The 21,020-nt window shown below is 36.5% G+C and overlaps 3 protein-coding genes across 6 annotated transcripts in view; all 3 read right to left on the reverse strand.

The window, feature by feature from the left end:
• LOC120334980 (cAMP-dependent protein kinase catalytic subunit beta) overlaps positions 1-21,020 on the reverse strand; it is a 126,466-nt gene that overhangs the window by 53,793 nt on the left and 51,653 nt on the right. The window lies entirely within an intron of this gene.
• LOC120334826 (uncharacterized) lies at positions 2,940-12,110 on the reverse strand. Its single transcript, XM_039402329.2, has 10 exons — positions 11,972-12,110; positions 11,434-11,624; positions 9,559-9,672; positions 8,853-8,951; positions 8,467-8,556; positions 7,887-8,009; positions 7,397-7,537; positions 5,083-6,957; positions 4,559-4,662; positions 2,940-4,194 (listed from the first exon to the last, which is right to left on the reverse strand). The coding sequence occupies exons 2-10, from the start codon at positions 11,606-11,608 to the stop codon at positions 3,652-3,654; spliced, it is 3,264 nt and encodes a 1,087-aa protein (XP_039258263.2). The 5' UTR covers positions 11,609-11,624; positions 11,972-12,110; the 3' UTR covers positions 2,940-3,651.
• LOC120335112 (uncharacterized) lies at positions 12,196-16,096 on the reverse strand. 4 transcript variants are annotated; one of them, XM_078112508.1, is made up of 2 exons: positions 15,948-16,096; positions 12,196-14,046 (listed from the first exon to the last, which is right to left on the reverse strand). In XM_078112508.1, the coding sequence occupies exon 2, from the start codon at positions 14,013-14,015 to the stop codon at positions 13,446-13,448; it is 570 nt and encodes a 189-aa protein (XP_077968634.1). In that variant the 5' UTR covers positions 14,016-14,046; positions 15,948-16,096; the 3' UTR covers positions 12,196-13,445. The 4 variants fall into 4 exon arrangements, with proteins under 4 accessions (XP_077968634.1, XP_077968640.1, XP_077968642.1 ...); XM_078112514.1 differs by having other exon boundaries at positions 15,930-16,070; XM_078112516.1 differs by having other exon boundaries at positions 15,955-15,994.

Consider the following 21,020-nt stretch of genomic DNA (forward strand, 5'->3'; position numbering starts at 1 on the left):
GCATATAGAAAATGAAGAGAGTTGCAAAAGGGTGATTCATGAAGTGTAAAAATAATAAATATATCTAATAACCGCTTACAGTCAACACACACCCAGATTACATAGAAAAATATCATTTTTTGACAACGTGTCTTTTTCTATGCTTTTTATTAGTATTATTATACTGTAGTTGACGAGATAAAGATCTGACCTCTGCTGTAATGAGCAGGCTTAAGATTAACAGCAAGTCTATTTTTGTTAAACTCTAATCCAAATTGACAAGCATGAATATTTAATGAAAGAGAGTAAGATAGTACCAACCCTGGTCAGCTGGTACTTGAATTGCTTTTTTTAGCAAAAGTTGCTATTTTACCTATAAGATTAAGACAAAAGTTTTGTTTGGTCTGACCTATACAAAAGTGAAAATGTTTAAACACTTTTTAACGCAAAATCTTGTTCCTAGTGATAACATGCAATTAGGCTAAGCTATCGCGTAATTATTTCATCACGTTTTAATACCAAGACGAAAAAAATTATTTCACTTGAAACTGTTTAGCAGCTTTGCCTTGAGGCTACAGAGTAGACATAACATCTACTTTTATGCCTTGCGATTGTGGGAATTGCGGTAACTTAATTTTTAACACCTGGATAAAGTCTAAAAGTCGACGAATTGACGCACGTTGGCCATCTTCTGACTAAACTTGTGTTACTTGGCTGACCACGAAACAAACCATTTTGGTACTAGATACCTAACTAAAATTTGTTACGGAAGTAAGCGAAAAGTCGACGAAATCCTGAAAAATCCACTAATACCAATACTAGTAATTTCGAATCCGCGAGAGTTTTTTGCACGTTGAAGCAGACGATAGGCAAAATCAAAATTTCCTCGGTGACCTTCGTGGTCACCTGTCGCCAACTTCCGGTCTCGAGCAGGTTCCCTTTTCAGACTATCAAACCTCGAACCTATATAAAATGATTTCAAATAACTATAACTTACCATCTCTACTCAATATCACAAAATACTACAGAATTAAGAAATCGACAGCTTGAATTTTACTATCAATGGCGCCAAAATGCGTCACAATTTTATAAATTGTTACGTCAAAATAGGTTCATATTTCTTTAGGCTGCGTCTACGCGGAGTAAATCAGTTTTATCACTTTTTGACTTAAAAATCAAATCAATATCGCGCAATAATGAACTATCATTCAATCTTCATAATCGAAAACAATTTCTAGCTTTGTTAATCTTGAAGAATCGTGTTTTTTCGCGATGATGAGTTATTTTTAGAATGTATTATCAACAGTCCGCGAGCGTTCTAAATTTAAACGCTGCACAACTGCTTTGGACTATTTGCACGCATCAATGCGTTTTTAGCTTGAGTCAGGAAATCGCACTTGGCGTGCTTCCACGCTAATCATTTGGCAGTCGCTGTACTTCGCGAATTTCACATTAATTTTTGTTTGTTTGATATTTTTTGTTGAATATATATATAATCTGTTTATATATACACGACTACATTATATGACGAGCGCACTCTCGCCAGACACATAGTCACAGAGCGTGTCAGTCTTTCCATTGTAACAGCAGATTAGCATTCTGAGTAATTTTCCCTGCTTGATAACCAACTATACCCTCAAATCGGGGGTAAATGACGAGAGTCCGGTATGTGCCTTGTAACAACGCTAATTCCAAGCGGGGCGCTTAAATCCCACCCCCGCCCCAAAGGGGCGGCGGATATGAAAATGATTTGCTGAACACGACGAGGTCTCCCAATACGCCAAGGCAACACCTTTTACCCTCTGACGCCCTCTATTAATATTTATAGCGCGGTGGCGTCCTTTGACCCCCGAAAAATTCACCTGTACTTTACCATTGCAAAATTTTCGGGGCTTAATTTAAGAGTGGTTTCGCGAGTTGGCGCCTGTAAAATCGGTATAGGTTTCAAACCATCATTATGATTCATCGCATACAACAATCTGTTTTTTAGTACCGGTGAAGAATTTTAGCTCAATCTATCACAGCTATTTCTATACGAATTTTTAATTACTGCAATTAAATTAAAACTCCTAAGAATACAGAGTGGTCATTGAATTATCTGATTTATATCTAAATTTCCAAAACACAACTGAAAACTAACGAATAGAGTTCAAAAACGCGAAAACGAGGTAATGTTTACGACCACGCCTGGAAAGCTGTCTGAGCGGATGCGAAAAGGGAGCATTGTTACGTCACTTTTTGCATCTTGCTGATTGGCCAATGTCACGAAGTAAACAAGGAAGTCGATGCTCGGGGAAGGGTCCATTGTCCTTCCAGGGCCGAAACGTCTGAGCTAATTTACAACCTACGGCAGGGCTACTCAACTATTTTCACCAAAGGTCCGTTTACGAAACTTCAAAATTACTGGGGTCCGGATTTTACAGAAACTTTATTTCATCAAATAAACGAAACTTCAAATTCAATATAAAATTAAATACAAGAGCAATGAATGGCTCACAAATATGGACACAAATATCGCACATCGGTACCAGTACGACAAGCTGTGTATTTAAATTGTATCAAAATCATTTAAAACTATAAAACGAGGCTTATGCTGCTAAAATAAACAAGCAAACGCCGTCCAAATTTTATGGTCGAAAGGTCCGGATTCGGACCGCGGTCCGCCAGTTGAGTAGCCCTGACCTACGATACCAGATGTAGAAAAAAGAATGTAGCCCCGGATTTATGAAATTTCTGAATTCACTTGCAAAAAAAATTAATAATAACAACTTGGGCGAATGCAAGCCTTGCATAGAATGTTAAAAACTTGATTTTTTCGATTTCTGCAAAAAATTCGAATTCAATTATCTCATTTAAGTCTCAAATTTCAATGGGAATGGGAATATGCCAAACTCTCGAATGCACATCCCTGGTGCTTACCAGTATCCCTGATTTCCCATCCTTGCAAATGAGACAAAAAATCAAAGAAAGAAATGTACTTAGCATTAGAAGTGCATAAATGATTGTGCAATAAGAGGCCTACACAGTACACAAAAAACTAGGCACTAAAAATAAAGATAAAAAAAATGTAAATGTCGTAAAGTAAATTACAGAAGCAAAAAAAGGGAAAGTAAATCTGACAAGCCTATAGGTCTATTCATGGATTGATGGCAATAAAAATGTTCGTTTTGGTTCGCTACTATTGAAGAGGTCTGTAGTCAGACGAGTCTGGTATATTGCTAATTGGCTGAATGAATAAGGCTGTCACAGAGGCTCATAGTGCATATTCATCAGTACATATAAGCATCATCAAAACCCAATTACTTTAGTCTCTCAAGGAGTCAAAACGGACTCTAGAAACTTCCAGTGCAAGACCAAAACTGCAGTTTGCTACGCAAGCCTTTGGCAGAATTTGTGACAAGCTTTTCTCTGTTTATGATTTGCACGTGACGTCATATCTTGCCGTGCTTCAAATAATGCGAGTAGAGCTTTTTCAAGCAAAAGGAGCACACCACCACCAGATGTACCAATTTGACTAATAGAAATTGACTCAAGGGCTCATTTCACTGTAAGAAACTGAATGAAAACCATATTTCAGTACGATAAACATTTTGGAAAAGCATCTCAATTGAACTACTTGGTCTAAATGAGTGCGACTTAGAATGTCATACATGTTTGGTATTTCAAAGATTACTAAAGCAATTCAAATTGGGATTCTAATGATTCCTCTTCCTTGTTTTTATTTCTTCTTCTAGAAGTTGGGGATGAAGATCTTTGTCTCATGAATTTAGGATAAAATTTAGACGGATCAGGAATAAGTTTATTTAATTTCGCACTCATTTCGTCCATTGAGAATCCATCACTTTTTGTTGATTTTTTCGGACTCTTGCCACCATTTTTTGGAGACGGAATAGGGTTAGATGATGGGGTTGCACCAATTCCCTCTTCAAGATTCACAGTGGATGTTTCTGGCAATGTATCATACTCGTTATTTGAGGGAACTATATTAGAAGATTGTGCGTAATTATTATAAGATTCTCCAAGTTCTTTAGGGTCTTCAGGTGTTCTTGGAGAAAACTGGTGATCCCCTGAACGGCCATCCATGATCAAAAACATGGGATAACTTAAAGTTCGTTTTTGATTTTTTTTGCATTGCTCTTTGAATTTTTCGAATTCTTTTGAATTTCTACAATAGAATCCAAAACAGCAACTTGGATCAATTTTCTTGACATTTGTCTGAAAAACAAGAATAATGCTTAATTTATTCCAGAAACTAGGATAGTGAAGCCTATAAGACGGTTTAATCATAAATTATGTCGAACTGCGGCTCCACGTCTGACCAGTGATTAATTGAACCACCCTGCAACGAACAATCCAGCAATATTCCCCATGGGATGTAAACTCATGCAGGGTAATCTGAGGTGTGATGACAAACGTATTCCTAATGCTTAACACGATGCTCCAATCGCAAAGCTACTAAAAGAAAACAATTTGGAAATCTGGAATCTCCTGGTATGCAGTTAATTGCAAGTTATCTCCAATTTTATTCAGCGATGGCCAAAATCGTATAATTTACTATTCAGAATATACTTTGTCTTACTTTTCTCAAGTTCATTGTATGATAGTCGTGCAAATTTTTCCTGAAACCAGTTGGAGAATCAGCAACTTGACAATAATGTGGATCCAGATGTAGAAGGTATTCATCTGAAAAGAAAATAAAGATGAACATATACAGGAAATTTTAGTGTAATGATTCCCAAATATTTTAGGTGAGTAGCAAAATATCAATTTCCTAAAAAGATACTTATTATTAGACCATGTTTAAAACTTGACAAAAATGTGCAGTTCAATTTGAAACAATCATATCGAGAGTTAATTTATTGGTTTTAAAGAATGACTTGTATACTTGGAAGAACAATAATAGTAATGACCCTAGAAATTGATTGATCCATTATTTGCACAGTGAAAGTAATTTTTCACGAAAAAAAATAATTTAGCAATATGATCTATATGGTCACTTGGTGTCTAATAAGAAACCACTTCATAGTTCTAAAACAACAACATCAACAAAGCCATATTGACATTAAGAAAAAAAGTACTCTAGGCTAAAAAACTTATATTTACCTTGGTAACCGACAAAGTACAGAGAATGCTTTGGTTTTCCACCAATAATACCTATAGATGATTCAAGAGACAACATAGCTTGAATATAGGGAATGTAGATTGGATTTAACGCTGATTCACCCAGTCTAACAGGGATAAGAATAATTGCAGATGCTGGTTGATGCAAAGAAGGTGACTCGGCACATTCTGTTGCATTTGTAGAGGATGGATTATTTGAAGTAGGCAGTGATTTTGAAAACGGATGAGACTCTTCGACTGTACTCTCTCTTATTAATGACTTAATATGAGTAGTTTTTTGAGAAGGTGACTCATGTAATGATGAAAATGGATTCATTCTACTCTTTGGTTTTCCTTCGTAGTCGAATGTTGAAAATTTATTTTCAGTCTCTTCAAAATGTATCGGTTGTAGTAATCTCTGCGGACTGGGATTACAGGAAACAGATTCTTTGAACAAGAATTCAGAATATGCTGCAGAAGGTGATTTTTCAATTTCTTCCATTGTATTATTATGTAGTACAAAAGCTGGCAGAATCAACTCATTGCTTCGCTGACAATTTTTATTTTCGATGAATTCACTTGAGTGTGACTGCTGTTCATTAAATGTTTTTGTACCCAACGATGCGGAACGTTGATCAGGGGTCGTGATTTGTGTACTGGCATTACATGACGAAACTTCGTCGATTTTTTCACCTTTTTTTGTTGGTGGAGAAACACTCTGCGAGTTTCTCGAATTAGAAAAAATTGATGATATATCAGAGTTAGGATTATTTACATAAGTCCGGGCTTCGTTTTCGTTCGCTGATTGAAGTTGAGGAAAATTTTGCAGATTTTGACTGCTTCGTTGCGGTAAATTTTTGAATAGATCACGAATTTTCGAGCTAGGTTTGTGTTTCGTTAGATTTCGCTCAGAATTGTTCTTAGAAATATCCCCATCTTCCAAATGTTCATAATTAATGTTTGATAATAGTCCTGAGTTCAAATTAGAATCTTCTAGATCCTCAGATCTACCGTCTGAACAATTTGAAGTTCCACTTTTTACATTCTCTGAATTAGATTTATCTTGAACTGGTGCGGTATTGTTTCGATTCTCAGCCAGAATTTCTGTCATATCTTTATTTACTGAATTTTGCTGCCCAAGTATTAGATTTTCATTTTCGTTCATAACAGAAGAATGGCCAATTTCACTCAAAAAATTTCGATCTACGTTTTCAACAAGTCTAGGTTTTAGATTTTTAGTTCGATCTGGTTTTTCATTTAAGTCATCTTTGGTCGGAATTTGCGTCATTTGTTCATTCACTGAATCTTGCTGTCTGTGTTTTTGATTTTCATTTTTGTTCCCAACCACAAAAGAATGGCCAATTTCACCCAAAACGTTTTGATCTTCGTTTTGTAAAAGTTTGGGTTTTGAATTTATAGTTACTCCTTTCTCAACTAGATCATCCCCAGCCAGAATTTTTGTCATATATACGTTTCCTGAATATTGCTGCCCTTGTATTTCATTTTCTTGTTCATTCTCTATAACAGACGACTCCCCCACAACGTTTACAATTTGTTTGAGTTTTGGATTTTCAGTGCGGTCTGCTTCTTCAATTATATCATCTGGGTTTATAAAGGCAGGGTGTTGTAGCTCCACCATCGGTATCATATTATTGACAATTTTTTTTGTGGGAATAATTTCATCTGTGGAAAACGTTGGAACAAAATATTCTGAATTTTCGTAAACTTCCGACCCGATTTCATCCACATAAGATGAAGCGTCGGATGTCGTGTCTGGGTCGGAATCTAGTTCTTTAGATTTGTTCATTTGTCTTTGTGAGGTTGTTTCATCAGTGTCTCTTGTCCATCCACATAAATCGTATACATCATCAGAATAAACTAAAAAATAGAATGATTATACGATTATATTAAATATTATACGATTGTTTGTACTCACTGAGATAAAAGTAAAATTGACAAATCCCAAGAGATAAAACATAAAAAATGGATACAGCCCAGACAGCTAGCGCTGCCTTTTCGTACGCACTTAACCTGAAGGAAGAATGACCATTCTCTACTTTTCGTGTTTTACGTCAGACTAGGTAGGATAAGATAATTTATTTATATATACAATTGGGCGAAAAAATTATCCAAGGCATTACGCATAAGTCACAGTCATATAACAGGCTAACTAATCCCATATGCATCATGGACCGGTAACCGGACGAGAGACCTCGGTTCACAATATTATTAAGTTGTCTTATCAGCCTTCCTCTCCCCCAGGATAAATATAAAAAAAAATCCTATCCTAGTTAAAAACTTTAACCATAAGCAATACCTGTACAATCCTGGGCAACATATACAGCGATGCCATCAAATTCTTCAACATTGAATTTAGGTAAATTGAGAGCTTGTTGCATGATATAAGCTACAGTATTAGGACCATACCAGTTACCAGGAATATTACCAAACATACGACCTGAAATATAAATTTGAAAATTTTTAAAACCTTCAAAAACTTTTGTACTGTATTTATATGAATCTCGCTCTGAATAAGCATACAAAACATCCATAAGAAAAGGCGTTAAGATTGCTGACTCCTCACGGCTGTAGGGTGGTTCACGTAACTGGTCGGTTACAGCTTCCTGCACTATCAAGTCTATGCAACTGAAAAACAAAATAACTGGCCAACACCAACATAATTCCATGGACTGGGGACCGAACGACAGGCCATGGTATGTCATAAGATTGAGTCATCCAATTATATCGGCTTTCCTCTCCCTCAGGATAAAAATGAAATCTTATCCTTATCAAAATCAAATACTAACCAGTCTGTGATAAGCATTGTATACTCAGAGGGCAATCTGGATGATCAATGAATAAGCTGATTATATTTCGATGAAGATGTTGTAAATGTTTATTCCAATTTTGAAACCATCTCCAATCTCGACCTGAGTGTAAAAAAAAATAACGAATTATTTATCAAAACTATTTTAATGATGTTACTCCCAAAATATGTTAACTGGAACATAGTATGTGTACCAGGTTTGGGTTACGCCATTTTTTTATTCTAATTTTCCTTATTGTCGTTTCCTATTACGAGTTCGAGTTCGGGGACTAGCCAATTGCCTCCCGTAGTATTTGTACCTGAAACTATGGCCTATCCCTAACCTGGTACACATAGCCTACTGCGTTCCGGTGTCAGCCATCTCGGTTCACTAATTTTTTAATAGAATTACAGTAAGGAAAATCGGAAAAAAGCATATGAAGTGGAATTCATACTATGTTCTGGGTAAAGATAGATAAAATAGAAAGTTGAAAAAAATAAATAAAATACAAGTTTCCCGAAAGACCCCATAAAAACTTATGGTAGACGTGAGCACAAATAGAAAGATTCACAATAACCACCTAAATGATGAAACATCAATCCTTGTGCGATCATCATTTGAGCAGTCCGTAACATGCAACCCCATCCAGTATCCGATGTAATATTTGTACCTAAAAATTGAAATTGCGTCAATTGAATCAAATTTAAAAATATATTATTTTGATACTAATATCTTACTACTATCACATAGTGAAAAGTAATACCTACCAATTCTGAATGAACAATAAAATTATATTTCAGAATGGACGATAAACTTTGAATACAGTGATTAATTAAATATACTTTCATACTGAAGTTTGGAAACCACGGATCCAGGAATGTACTAGTACTTTTTTATGTTTCGTGTTTTAACCCAATTTTTGGTACTCCCAAATTATGTTATTTTAAGTCAATATCTAGCTACTACCTTCAATTGGCGGAAACTGTTTCCGATATGTGAACCATGGACGACTCGCAAAATCTGTGAAAACTTGTTTTGCAAGAAGGCTTCCAAATACTGGGAGATCTGAAATATAGCAAATCTCAATAAGATAAAAACAAGACAAATTATTATCAATGAAAATAGGTTTATTGGTTATTCTGGCAGTAAAATTAAACATTATATCAAGTTGGGAAAAGATCTATTTGGAATATTCCAAATTTTAAAATTAATTTCATTTTCAGAACGGTAGGAAAGTCTGAAAAATTGACAACTTACTTCAAGCGTGAGTCATTTAAAAAATAACTACAGCTTGATGACATTTCTGGCTCCAACTATGGCTCTAGGTTGAAGGAAATTTTAAATTTGCAGACTCAATTAGGGAAATCTAAATTTTGATAACAAAAATTTTGGCCTACGTAAGACTCGTTTGATTGTCTTCGTCAACTTTTGGTTTTTGTCATTATCACAATTAAAAGTTCGAATAGGAGTTGGACCAAGCCAGGCTGTATTGCTAGATAAACTGAATGATGAGTAAGCAAAATTTTGACCCTGGCTCTTGAGATTTGGAAAATATGATCCCTGATTTGACTCAGTGTCAATAAAAACATGCTAAACTCTTGACACCACTGATTTTCAAGGCAGATGTTTCGATAGCACCCCGCACAATTTAAAAATCCGCAACTATACCAACCTCTATTCTGATCTTCTTCCTCTGGCAATGCTTGATTAAGATCGGTAGCATGATGACAGACACCAAGTATCCATATTGGAATATCTTTTTTTAACGAGGCATCAGATCCAAAATCTACAGACAAAAGAAGAAAGTGTAATTATTTATTTATAGTTGGTATTCGTAAACTAAAATATAAATACGTAGCTACATCTTGCTTCTGATTGGTCAAAATTTAAAGAATTCAAGACTCCGTTAAACATATAATAAACTCGTACGTAGGAAGTCATCAACCAGTCAGTTTGATGCTTATAGGTTTCTATTTGCTCTGAGGTGTGCCGACTGCCAGCATAGAATAATTTATTGTTTTATGATAGAAATGAGAATTACTGAATAACTTTCCAACTTGTAAATATTTTTTTCAGAAAAATCCTGATAAATGCCAAATTTTAGGTGCTCCAGAAGTATGTGTATATGGAGGTACCGTAACTAATTTTGTTCACCTACTTCACATCCATCTGTGTAAATGGGACTCAAACTATGGGCAGGGGGTATGTTCACTTGACTAACACAGACAGTCCCCAAACTCGTAATAGAACTAAAGTAAGGAAAATCGAAATAACATTATGGCCTAACCCTAACCTGGTACACATACTTTGGGAGTACCAAATTTTATTCGAAGGATTTGACGTAAATCATTTCAAATATGGATAATTTAAGTTTATTTCAACTCCATAATCAGCTGAACAGACAATAAAAGAATATATAATAAATATTGGGGTAACAGTCGCTTTACAAAAAAAACTGAGTAAAATATAAAAAAGTGCCTCTCCGCAACGGATGATTAATAACATCTATTGTGTAAAAGAGGATGTTGCAATGAAAACAATATTGCAATCATCTATGCGGTAAACTCCATATTTAGTCATGTTTTCCTTACTCCTGAATGAGATATCTGCGCTAGGCCATTCCCACAACCTCAACAGGAGAGATATGAATTTAGAAGCGACTAATTGAATATAAGCTCATAAACAAGTAAGCCTCATTCAGAGAAAAAAATAACCATTATATGCAAACTTGGATACATGAACATTTGCAACTCTAAAATGATGTCATAGGTCACACAGGTCATCTCACAACTACTAAATCATGTTTAAGTGATTAATATCTCATTACGTCATGTTGGTGATGTACCATTATTTGCAGCAATGAGTGGTGAGGTAATGAGTGCACAGATAATATTACATGAGTTGATGAGTATCCATGTTCAAACAGTTCACCAATCACCACACCAAAAGTGTTTCTAAAATGGGGATTTTTACTCATTATATCTTCCGATAAACATCCCTTACTTGCAACACAATTCTTCATTACAAACTTTACTATCAAGTTTATTGAACATGAATTGGAACTACGAATCGTTTTGTTATGTTGTTCTTAGTATTTTGCTTCTCATCGTTATGAATAATCACTTTTCTCTTTAACTACTGGACCAATTGCTTTGGAATCTTCAGTGATTTAATATTGTATTTTTCGCTAGAAGGCTATTAATTGTTCGTGTCCATATATTTGAGCATGGATCTCTTGTTGTTTATTAATAATACAATATGAAATATAACTTGAGTTTATAACTACCTACGAGTATGCTGGTGGATATGTATGAGTATAATGCAAAGATGTTGAGCATAAATAAAGATGATCAACTATTCTTTGTGATGTAGGAGTCATGCTACACTAACACAAATGTATTTTTGTAACATTTTGCCTGACAAACATATTTCGAATACAGTTGGGCGTCATACAGGCGTTGCGGAAATATACACAATATAACTGAAAACAAATGATTTCATTATACACTTCATTTTATATAGCTTAGTCCTCAATTCTATTACATACCGTATCTAATATTATTCCACGCTTCCAAAAATCTTGCCTTCATTTTATCATCCTTTTTGGGGGTATTTCCATCTTTTTTGCCAATTTTTTTCGCAGGTGAAAGTGTGAACATTGGTATTGTTGTAATTGACTTGACGTCACTTATTATTTCATCCATTTTTGCTTTGAAAGCCATGTTGGCTTTTTGTGATCTGAACAAAAATATGAGACATACAAGAGAATATGCTCGAATATATCGGTCAAATGATGACTAATATGACCGCGGTAAAATTGCAGCCAAATGTTACAATAATTGTACTAAAGGTCATACGAAGTGTGCTGGTGACAGGAAAATTCCAGCCCAGTACGAAGTATTAGCCTAATAGCAATTTCTTTCCTATCAGAGTGCTGAATATTTGAAATCAATTGGTCCATTAGTTGCAAAGAATATGAATAATTTTATTCTGGGAACCTTGACAATAAAGAGGGAAGTTTACAAAAAGACCTGACATAGGCATCACAGCATTCATAAGCTAAATATATATCATATTACTGTTACCTTAATATCTCCTTTGTTAGAAAGACAGACAATTACTTCATCACCATTATCTTGTATTGAGCGGATAATATATGCAGAGTCAGATTTCTTTATTGAATTCAGTCACATGACCAAAGCAAATATTGCGAGATACGAACTTCAGATCAAAAACTTTATGATTAGATCAAGAATGGTCCAAGGTTTCCAAATTATCATGACCTCATACATTATTACTAAAATGCAAATCTAGGAAAAGATAAGAGTAAAGTAATAAACATGCACATAGAAAACTGTACTCTAACAAGATTGGGACTAATATGCTTAAATTATGCAAATCTTTCAATGGCTTACATTTCGCCGTGTATAAATAACACATATATTGTCACTGATCACATTTAACCCTTGAGCAAGCAAGGATGTATAGTTTATGTGATCAATATTATTAACGTGCAATTTAGAAAATTGAGGTGTAATGATATTTTATAGGTTTATTATTTGTACAAAGTGCATGAATGCTGTAAAACAGGGCATACTGGTTTTAATTCTTTTTTTTTTATTTGAATGATATGTCTTTCGATTCTTTAAAGAACTTCTGTAACATGGAATTCACTTCAGTGTCAAAGCAATCGGTAACCTACAGGAGCGAAATGCATCACTTTGCTCAATGATAAGTCTTTTTTACTTCTAAATGCATGCGGTGCAAATTCGCTTATCGGTACTAAAATAATCATAAAATCCATCATAAAAGCATTATCAATAGAAAAAGACAGATTATTGTAGTATCAGCAACATTCCAGAAATACTGTACTTTTAAAATCTGTGCAATGGTATCGACAAATACATTTTTAAATAAAAAGCCATTCTATCAATAGGGCTATTTAAAACTTTATTGTTCTGCGATCCCATTTTGAAAATTAAATAAGTATGTGACTCAATTATAGGAACTCGGCATCAAAAAGATTTCCAAATCAAATCTTGTATAAATAATCTTCAAAGTGAAATAATGTGAATACATTCACTAAACAATTCATTCATAATCGCCAGTTGGAGGTATTGATATTTGATCGACCAATTGGTCAGATCATCCCCATAACTGATACCATCATGCCGGTCAGATTAGGGTGGGTCAGCACTCCACCCTAATATATACGGTAAGTGAATATCTTCTTGTGTAATTACATTTTTATAACTCTCTTTCTATCACATAAAATCCAACAAACATACAATCTGCAAGAACAATATTCCTGAGTAAAATGAACAAAACGTTGAACCTAACTATGCCCAACTAGCAGGAGTCCAAACCCAATGTCCATTGCCTTGCATATAGTATAGTTGGATATGGAGTGCTGGATTGAAAAGATTTTGGCCTGTCCATGAATAGTATTTCCTTGAGTATCAGTGATCATTCATATAAACAAGTATAAATAAAATAATATGAATAAAAGATAATACTGCTAAATGAATAGTTCATATTTCTGCATAATAAAATTGAAACTTAATGTTTTTTCGATTTTTTTCTCCGCTTCCGATCAAAATTTGAGTCTGAATCACTCGATTCAGATTTAGGTTTCTTTCTTTTTTTCTTCTTTTTGTTTTTTTTTAATTTTTTATCCTCAATATTAGAATCGATAGAGTCTTCATTTTCATAAAGTTCATGGTATCCATCATGTCCCCATTTTAAATTATTTGCTGTTAAAAAACCATTCACTGAAGGCCCAATTTCAGAATCAGCATTTGAATTAATTTGTGTTTTTGATTTCAAAGATGATTGAATTCTTTTATCTGTTCTATTCTCTTCTCTTCTTCTGGATTTCTTCTTTTTGCTTTTTTTGGGTTTACTGATTTTATTCCTATCAGAGTCACTGGAGCGTGAACTATCTCGATTCCTAGTTTCCTTTGATGCGAAGTGACGAGACCACATCTCTTGCTCTTGTAGATTACGATTATAAGCGTCTGTGCTTTGTATAACCTTCTTTAAAACAGTTTTATTAACATTAGGAATTCGTTTCCGCGTCCTTGAAGCTTTTAGTGATTCTTCGAATGCTGCATATGTATCAAAACTCATTTTGATTCTGAAAAATTGAAGTGAATGCCACCTGAAAACATAGACAAGAACTTTAGATAATTCCAACATTACAATAGCTTATTTTTCGGGTCTGGTACCACATTCACTTCTAGTTGGCCTGGCTCAACAAGTTTTGCATATGTCAATCCTAACCCCCATCTGACTATGTCACCAAAAAGTACGTCACTACGATGCCACAGTGGCGTGGGGTAATATATAGCCTACCTCCAAAGTGTACAGATGATCGTCCAAAACGCGCAGAAGATCACCCGGAATCGAGCAAGCTATTTCTCTCGTTTTCTTGTCGCATTGATTCCGATATGAGATAGATCGCTGGCGTTAGTGAGTTTGGTATCGTCGGCGCAGATGCCATTTCGGACGATGGTAGCTATACTTGGCAAGGAAGGAAGGATTTACATATTTATCCCGGGGGAGAGGAAAGGTGATAAGATGGCTGATATGGCGAACCATGGCCTCTTGTCCGGTTACTGGTCCAGGTCGGGTATGGGATTAGTTTGCCAGTTATTTGTTTACGGAAGCACGGACTTGATGGTGGAGGAAGCCGTAACCGACCAGCGGTTACGTGAACCACCCTACGGCGGGGAGGAGTCCAGCTATCCTCTCGCACATGATCATCCCTGCATGGGATTCGAACCTGCGAACCCACGAAGCAGCGAAGGGTAATCAGAGATGCCGTGGAGAGCGTATTCCTAACGCTTAGCACGATGCGCCACACCGCCGAGCCAAGCTCTATGTCGTGTTTGTGACGTCGTAGTGACGCAATTTTTGGATGACATAGTCAGGCAGGGGTTAGGAATACATATACAAAATTCAGGTCTAGTATAGTCTAGTACCACATGCACTTCCAGTGGGCGTAGCATAACGAATTTTGAATATGTTATTCCTAACCCTCACCTGACTATGCCATCCAAAAATTACGTCACTACGACGTCACCATCACGTCGTAAGGCTTGCCAAAGTATATTTATGATTTCCCGAAATGGCATCTGCACCGTCGATAACGATACACGATGATAACTAAAACCCGCGATCTCTCTCCTATCGTGATCGTTGTAACGAGAGAAATAGCCTGCTCGATTTCGGGTGATCGCCTGTGCGTTTTGAACGACCATTCGCATAATTTGGTGGGCCTCATTACTGTATTACGCCACTGTGACGTCGAAATGACATAATTTTTCGGTGACGTAGTCAGGTGGGGGTTCGGATCGACATATGCAAAAGTTGTTGAGCCAGGCCAACTAGAAGTGCGCGGCGGTGTGGCTCAACGGGCTAAGCCTTAGGAATACGCTCGCCACCGCACCTGTGATTACTCCAGTACTTTGCGTGGGTTCGCAGGTTCGAATCCCATGCAGGGATGGTTATGCAGTTATGTGCGAGAGGATTGCTGGACTCCTCGCCGTCGTTGGGTGGTTCACGTAACCGCTGGTCGGTTACGGCTTCCTCCACCACCAAGTCCATGCTTCCGAAAACAAACAATATAACTAATCCCATACCCGACTTGGAATGGTACGGTAACCGGACGAGAGGCCGTGGTTCGCCATATGGATAAGCCGTCTTATCGGCTTTCCGCTCCCCCGGGATAAATATGTAAATCCTATCCTATCCATGTGGTACCGGTACAGCGGTACCGGTACCGGTACTAACCTATACCAGAACCAGACCCCAAAATTCGTTATGCTACGCCCACCGGAAGTGGTACTAAACTAGCAAAAAGTGTTGAGCCAGGCCAACTAGAAGTGCATGTGGTACTAAAGTTACTAAACTATGCCAGACCCGACATACCGGTACCGGTACCGGTACGGCAGGATTGCAAGACCGTACGGTACCAATTTTTCATATGAAATTGACAAAGCAGCCGCCATGAAAGTATACCTACCCTCTCACACTACTTACGTTTTGTAATATACGAACCTGCAACCTGGAGTTCCCTTTTGGTTTCGCTACCGATAACTTTTTTTTAAATTCTAAATAAATTCCACCTATCTAGCTTACTGTAACAACGAAAACTGAAAATTGGCGAGTAAGCTAACAACGAAAACTGAAAATTGGCGAATTTGTCAATGCTCGAATTGCGAGTGACGTCATGTGCTTTAAGTTTAAAATATACATATTGTTGGATTTTTTTTATTATGAGCTTCTGTAAACTTACTCTGTGGATATTATTTTGGCAATATCTATTTTTTCCTCTTCTGCTGCCAATAATTTTCATATTTTTTTGATGACATTTGCAGCCTTTATACTGTGGTTATGTATCACATAGGACACAAGCATAATTTGACTTTTCTACTGTTACTTGTTTAAGCTTGCTTTTACTGTTTTAACAAATTATTTTACACCTCCACGTTGCCTACCAATGTCTGAATATTGACAGTTGTTTGAATATTGTTTTAGTTCCAAACTAGTTCCAATGTATACAGCTTTTTGTGTTTTTTCCCAAGCACACTGTCCGAATCTTTTTTTTGCTGTGTACATCACTAGTCACTATTTTTTTCTAATTTGGCATGCATTGTTGAATTTTTGTATTCACAGATATTTCAGCTACTGTCACTCTATTTTTATCCCCACTATTCAAAACTCCATGCTGCTCTTCAACCATGCAATTCTTTATCTGTTTTATACATTTCATAAATTTTCAGTGATTTTTTGCATTTCTGATAACAAGCGATGTGGGTCAGTCGTTAAGATTACGCCACTCGTTAGAAAAGCCGACTTTTTCAACGAATATGTAATGGTTTTTGTGATGGTTGAATAAAATGTTAGATCCATGACATATTTAAAATGGTTGCTTTATTTATTTAATTGTAAATAGTTAACTTGCGATTGCGTTGATAAAATAAAAGCACCCCTACTCCAAAATACCACGGCAATCCTCGGGCATAAAAATGTGTTGTAAACTGCCAGATTACATTGTGTTTCAATTCATATTCTTGCAAATTAGACCAAAATGAGCTTTCACTGCAACTCTTACTCCGCGCCATTGAAATGCTGCCACTCGATTAATTTTCAGATATCATTGTTAGAGAAATTCCCAAGTTTGTGATAAAATCCCACGGAGAAAAATTTATTTCAAGTCGGTAGTTTTAGAACAATACAGGTGTGCCGCAGCCGCAGCAAATAAATTATGAGGTTTGCAACGTCTAAGAAAGTGTTTTCAATCTGTCGCGGCTGACGAAAACAATTGGATATTAAAACCTGCAATCGCAAACGTCACGTCCCCCGACAAGGTCGGGGAATCGTCCACATGCATAATAACTTTTAGAAAAAGGACTTCTTTTCTTTTTGCTAAAAATGTACATAAATTCATTTACACTTCTCCATTTTGTAAACTGTGTTTTTGAACCTGGTGGTTGTCCAAAGGTATTGGTAGTGAATTTTAGAGACGTTCGGCGAGCCAAGAAGTCTGGTTTTTGCATTGCTCAGTAGTGATGAGGTAAACATATGATTGAAATCTCACGTGCCTTGGGTGAACGTTCAAGCAGAAAATACATACGTAGGCTACGTACGCATACGTTTGTTGCGTGCTTAGTTTCGTCTAAAACTTAGTTTAACTTTACCAGGTATTGCAAACTGAGCGGAAAACGGAGAATGTATGATGACCACTATTTGAATATGGCTTTATGCTTACGAAAGTGAATGGCGAAGTTGTACTCCGATGCGTTTTATGCCTAAACAATCAGAGCAATGACGCTATGAGACCAACACTCTTACAGCGCCTTCTTAATATAAAGCAACCAGCCCATCACAATAGCAGATTTTCAAAGAAAAAAGGGGTGGGGGCGCGACTCCAAAAGTTTAAGAACCACTGGCTAGGCGTTAAGAATACCTCTGATTATTCTGCGTGAATTCACAGGTTCGAATCCCATGCGAAGATGGGTATGTGCGAGAGATATGCTGGACTCCTCGCCGCCGTAGAGTGGTTCACGTAATCGCTGGTCGGTTACGGCTTCCTCCACCATCAAGTCCATGCTTCCGAAAAACAAATAACTAATTGAACCCATACCCAACATGGAATGGTAACCGGACGAGGGGCTGTGGTTCGCCATATGGTTAAGCCGTCTTATCGGATTTCCTTCCCTCCGGGATAAATATGTAAATCTTATCCTAACAGAGACGAAGGAGGCCGTTAGGATTCTATTACATTCAATTTTATCTACCTGAATTTCGCTGTTTTATTTCATGTGCAACACTTTTTTACTCCACGTAAGTTGTCCACGGATCCCAACAATTATGTGTTATTATCATTTTAAATTGAGTTAAAACTTATAAGCATTGCCCGATTCTAAATCATGTCCATATGTTTTATGCTCGTATTATTCTCATTTTATTTTTTGGGGGGGTGGGCGCGTACTTGTGTACTTTTTCAACTTTATTTCAAGTTATGCTGGGTATCTCTGTATTTGTTGTCTGTTTATTACTTATCGATCTTAAGATCGGTAAGTATATTGATAGGTATTTGTATGTATGTCTGTCTGTCTGTCTGTCTGTCTGTCTGTCTGTGTGTCTGTGTGTCTGTTAGATGCACGCGATATCTCACGAAAGCGGGATTGAATCTGCTCCAGATTTTGCATGTGCATTCATCTTATCTCGGACCAGAATCCTATTGATTTTGGGCGAATTATGTCGTATAATTAGCGAGTTATCAATCAATTATTGATATAGTGATCTAGATTTTTGTAAAGCGAGAGAATTTTGAAACCCGCCGAGTGTGTGTGTGCGATGCGCAGTGCGCAAGTTACAAGAGCGGATGAATCGAAACTGCAGTTTCTGTTTTGGGGGATCCCCTAACTATCGATCGATAAGTCTTCGGTTTCCAACCGATATTCTCGTTTTTTGTGTTGTTCTGTTTTACGTCAGAGTGCCGAAATAAAATGATTGATTAATATTAAGTTTATTCAAAAAAAAAAAAAAAATACAAAATCATCCACCAAACACCACGCCGGATGAGTCATCAACCCTCGATATCGTGAAAGCCGGTATTTGAAAATTAAGGAATTCAAAAACCTCGCAGGCGACTACATGTGGATGTTTCCCCGACCCTTCACCCCAGAAAAAAATTTCCTATATTTTACTATGGCAATTTTTTTTATGTTCACGTCTTTATTGAGCTATTACTGATTGGCCTTTGTTACGGGAATGAACAAGAAATCAATGTTCGGGAAAACATCCATGGCACGGAAAGTTGATCCTTCCTTACATGCATTCAGTAATTGGGTTTTATTATGCAAGCACGCAAATCGGTCTTACGATCAGAATATACATTGTAATGCAAGCGCGATGATTCTACCGTCTAATTCTGAAAATTCGGTTTTCTGTAGATAAAGATTATTTCTACTTGGTTCAAAAAGCGTTGCGCACCACATCTCCTTTGCGATTTCGTATTTATATTAGGCAGGCTTTTCTATCATGGCCCATTAAAGTTGATTTCACTGACTGTTGTTAGATTTTGTTTGTTCGTTTATATAAAACTCATTGCAAAAAAGGTATTATATTGAAATGTATCAATACGTACGGTATTTTTCACTGGAAGTCGCAACTTGAGCATATTTCTGGAGGTCGTCACAATGGTTTAGAGCACACACTCGCAAAATGAACGGATATAGCCTATCACACCATAGCCTAGCCTATCGATCTTTAATGATTTCATACCTACATGTGTGAGGAAGCGTTTTCAGCTCTTACTAATATGATGACAAAATACAGGTCGAGATTCGCTGTAGTAGAGTTGGATCTACGAGTTTGATCGTCACAAATTGCTCCGAGAATCGATAAATTGTGCAATGAAAAGCAACTTCATACATCACATTAACGCCGTTTTGGGGTACGCCCGAAGTAAGTGAACCAATATGGCGGACACCGGAACGTATTATGTGTACCATAATTGTATTTCCATTTTCCTTATTTTAGTTCTATTACGAGTTCGAGGACTAGCCAAGTGACTCCCGTAGTTTTTGTACCTGAAATTATGGCCTAACCTGGTATACATACTACGTTCCGTTGTCCGCCATCTTTGTGCACTTCTTGAGTACCCGTCTATTCTGGGACTAAAATGTTATGCAGGCGGACAGCAAGAAAATATGTAATAATAACATTGATAGTAGCAAGTTTTGTTACAATTTATTTCCATTGGATAAAACAATCTAAACTTCTCGTGACGGCTAATACTTCGAATCAAAATTGTCACTTTAAAGAGGTATGGATGCCAACATGCTCTAACTAGATATAACGATTTCAAAATTAGAATCAGAATTTTTATGGGGTTGGGGGCATATAAATTCAATGCCTAAGCAGTTTATTTTGAGCATGAACAGTGGTTGGAATCGTTTTTTTTTATGTATCGAGTACACCAACAACATGTTCCCTCATTTTATAAATGCATATATATATGTTAGAAAATAAGGTGCATTAACGTGGAATGCTTTACATCAGGGGTCGGTAACCTTTTGTCGCTCGCGGGTCAAAATTAAGGGTAGCAAGTCATTGGCGGGCCGCACATATTTTCAGAAAGTTGAAAACCAAACGGATTTTATATACTTTTTATAATAAAAATCAAGCAGTGATACATCTCTCGAATAGAATATAAATTTATTTCCTCATTGCATTGCATCTCGAAAAATCCCATTTGAATATTTTCGACGCCATTGAACCCTTTGCACTTAGCACCAACTTTTCTGCGTTTTCTTACCATTTGTTTAATTATAATTCAATTATAGGCTTAAATTATATAACTCTATGTAGTTGGCAGCTGCGGTGCACGTTACCGATTTTCTCAGTCTGTCTAACGTCTATTAAAAAATCAAGAACGGACTCGCTAATTATTACAGCATTCAAGAATGGGTACGCTAATACCATGGCATTTTAAGAACGGGGTTCGCGCGAAACCCCAAAATCGCACTACTGGTTATGAGTCGGAGTGTTTCAATACTCACGTTAACCCACGTTTACTGGTGTCTCTGACACAGAAGGAAATCTGAATACGTACCAGTA

This window comes from Styela clava, chromosome 1 (assembly GCF_964204865.1).
Source record: "Styela clava chromosome 1, kaStyClav1.hap1.2, whole genome shotgun sequence".
Lineage (NCBI taxonomy): Eukaryota > Metazoa > Chordata > Ascidiacea > Stolidobranchia > Styelidae > Styela > Styela clava.

Excerpts from the sequence above, each read along its gene's own strand:
- LOC120334826 (XM_039402329.2), bottom strand. The coding sequence starts at position 11,608 with ATGGCTTTCAAAGCAAAAATGGATGAAATAATAAGTGACGTCAAGTCA. Across the intron at positions 8,557-8,852 it reads ACAGTTTCCGCCAATTGAAG|GTACAAATATTACATCGGAT; the intron begins GTAGTAGCTAGA and ends TTCAATTTTTAG. Across the intron at positions 4,663-5,082 it reads GTACTTTGTCGGTTACCAAG|ATGAATACCTTCTACATCTG; the intron begins GTAAATATAAGT and ends TTTTCTTTTCAG.
- LOC120335112 (XM_078112508.1), bottom strand. The coding sequence starts at position 14,015 with ATGAGTTTTGATACATATGCAGCATTCGAAGAATCACTAAAAGCTTCA.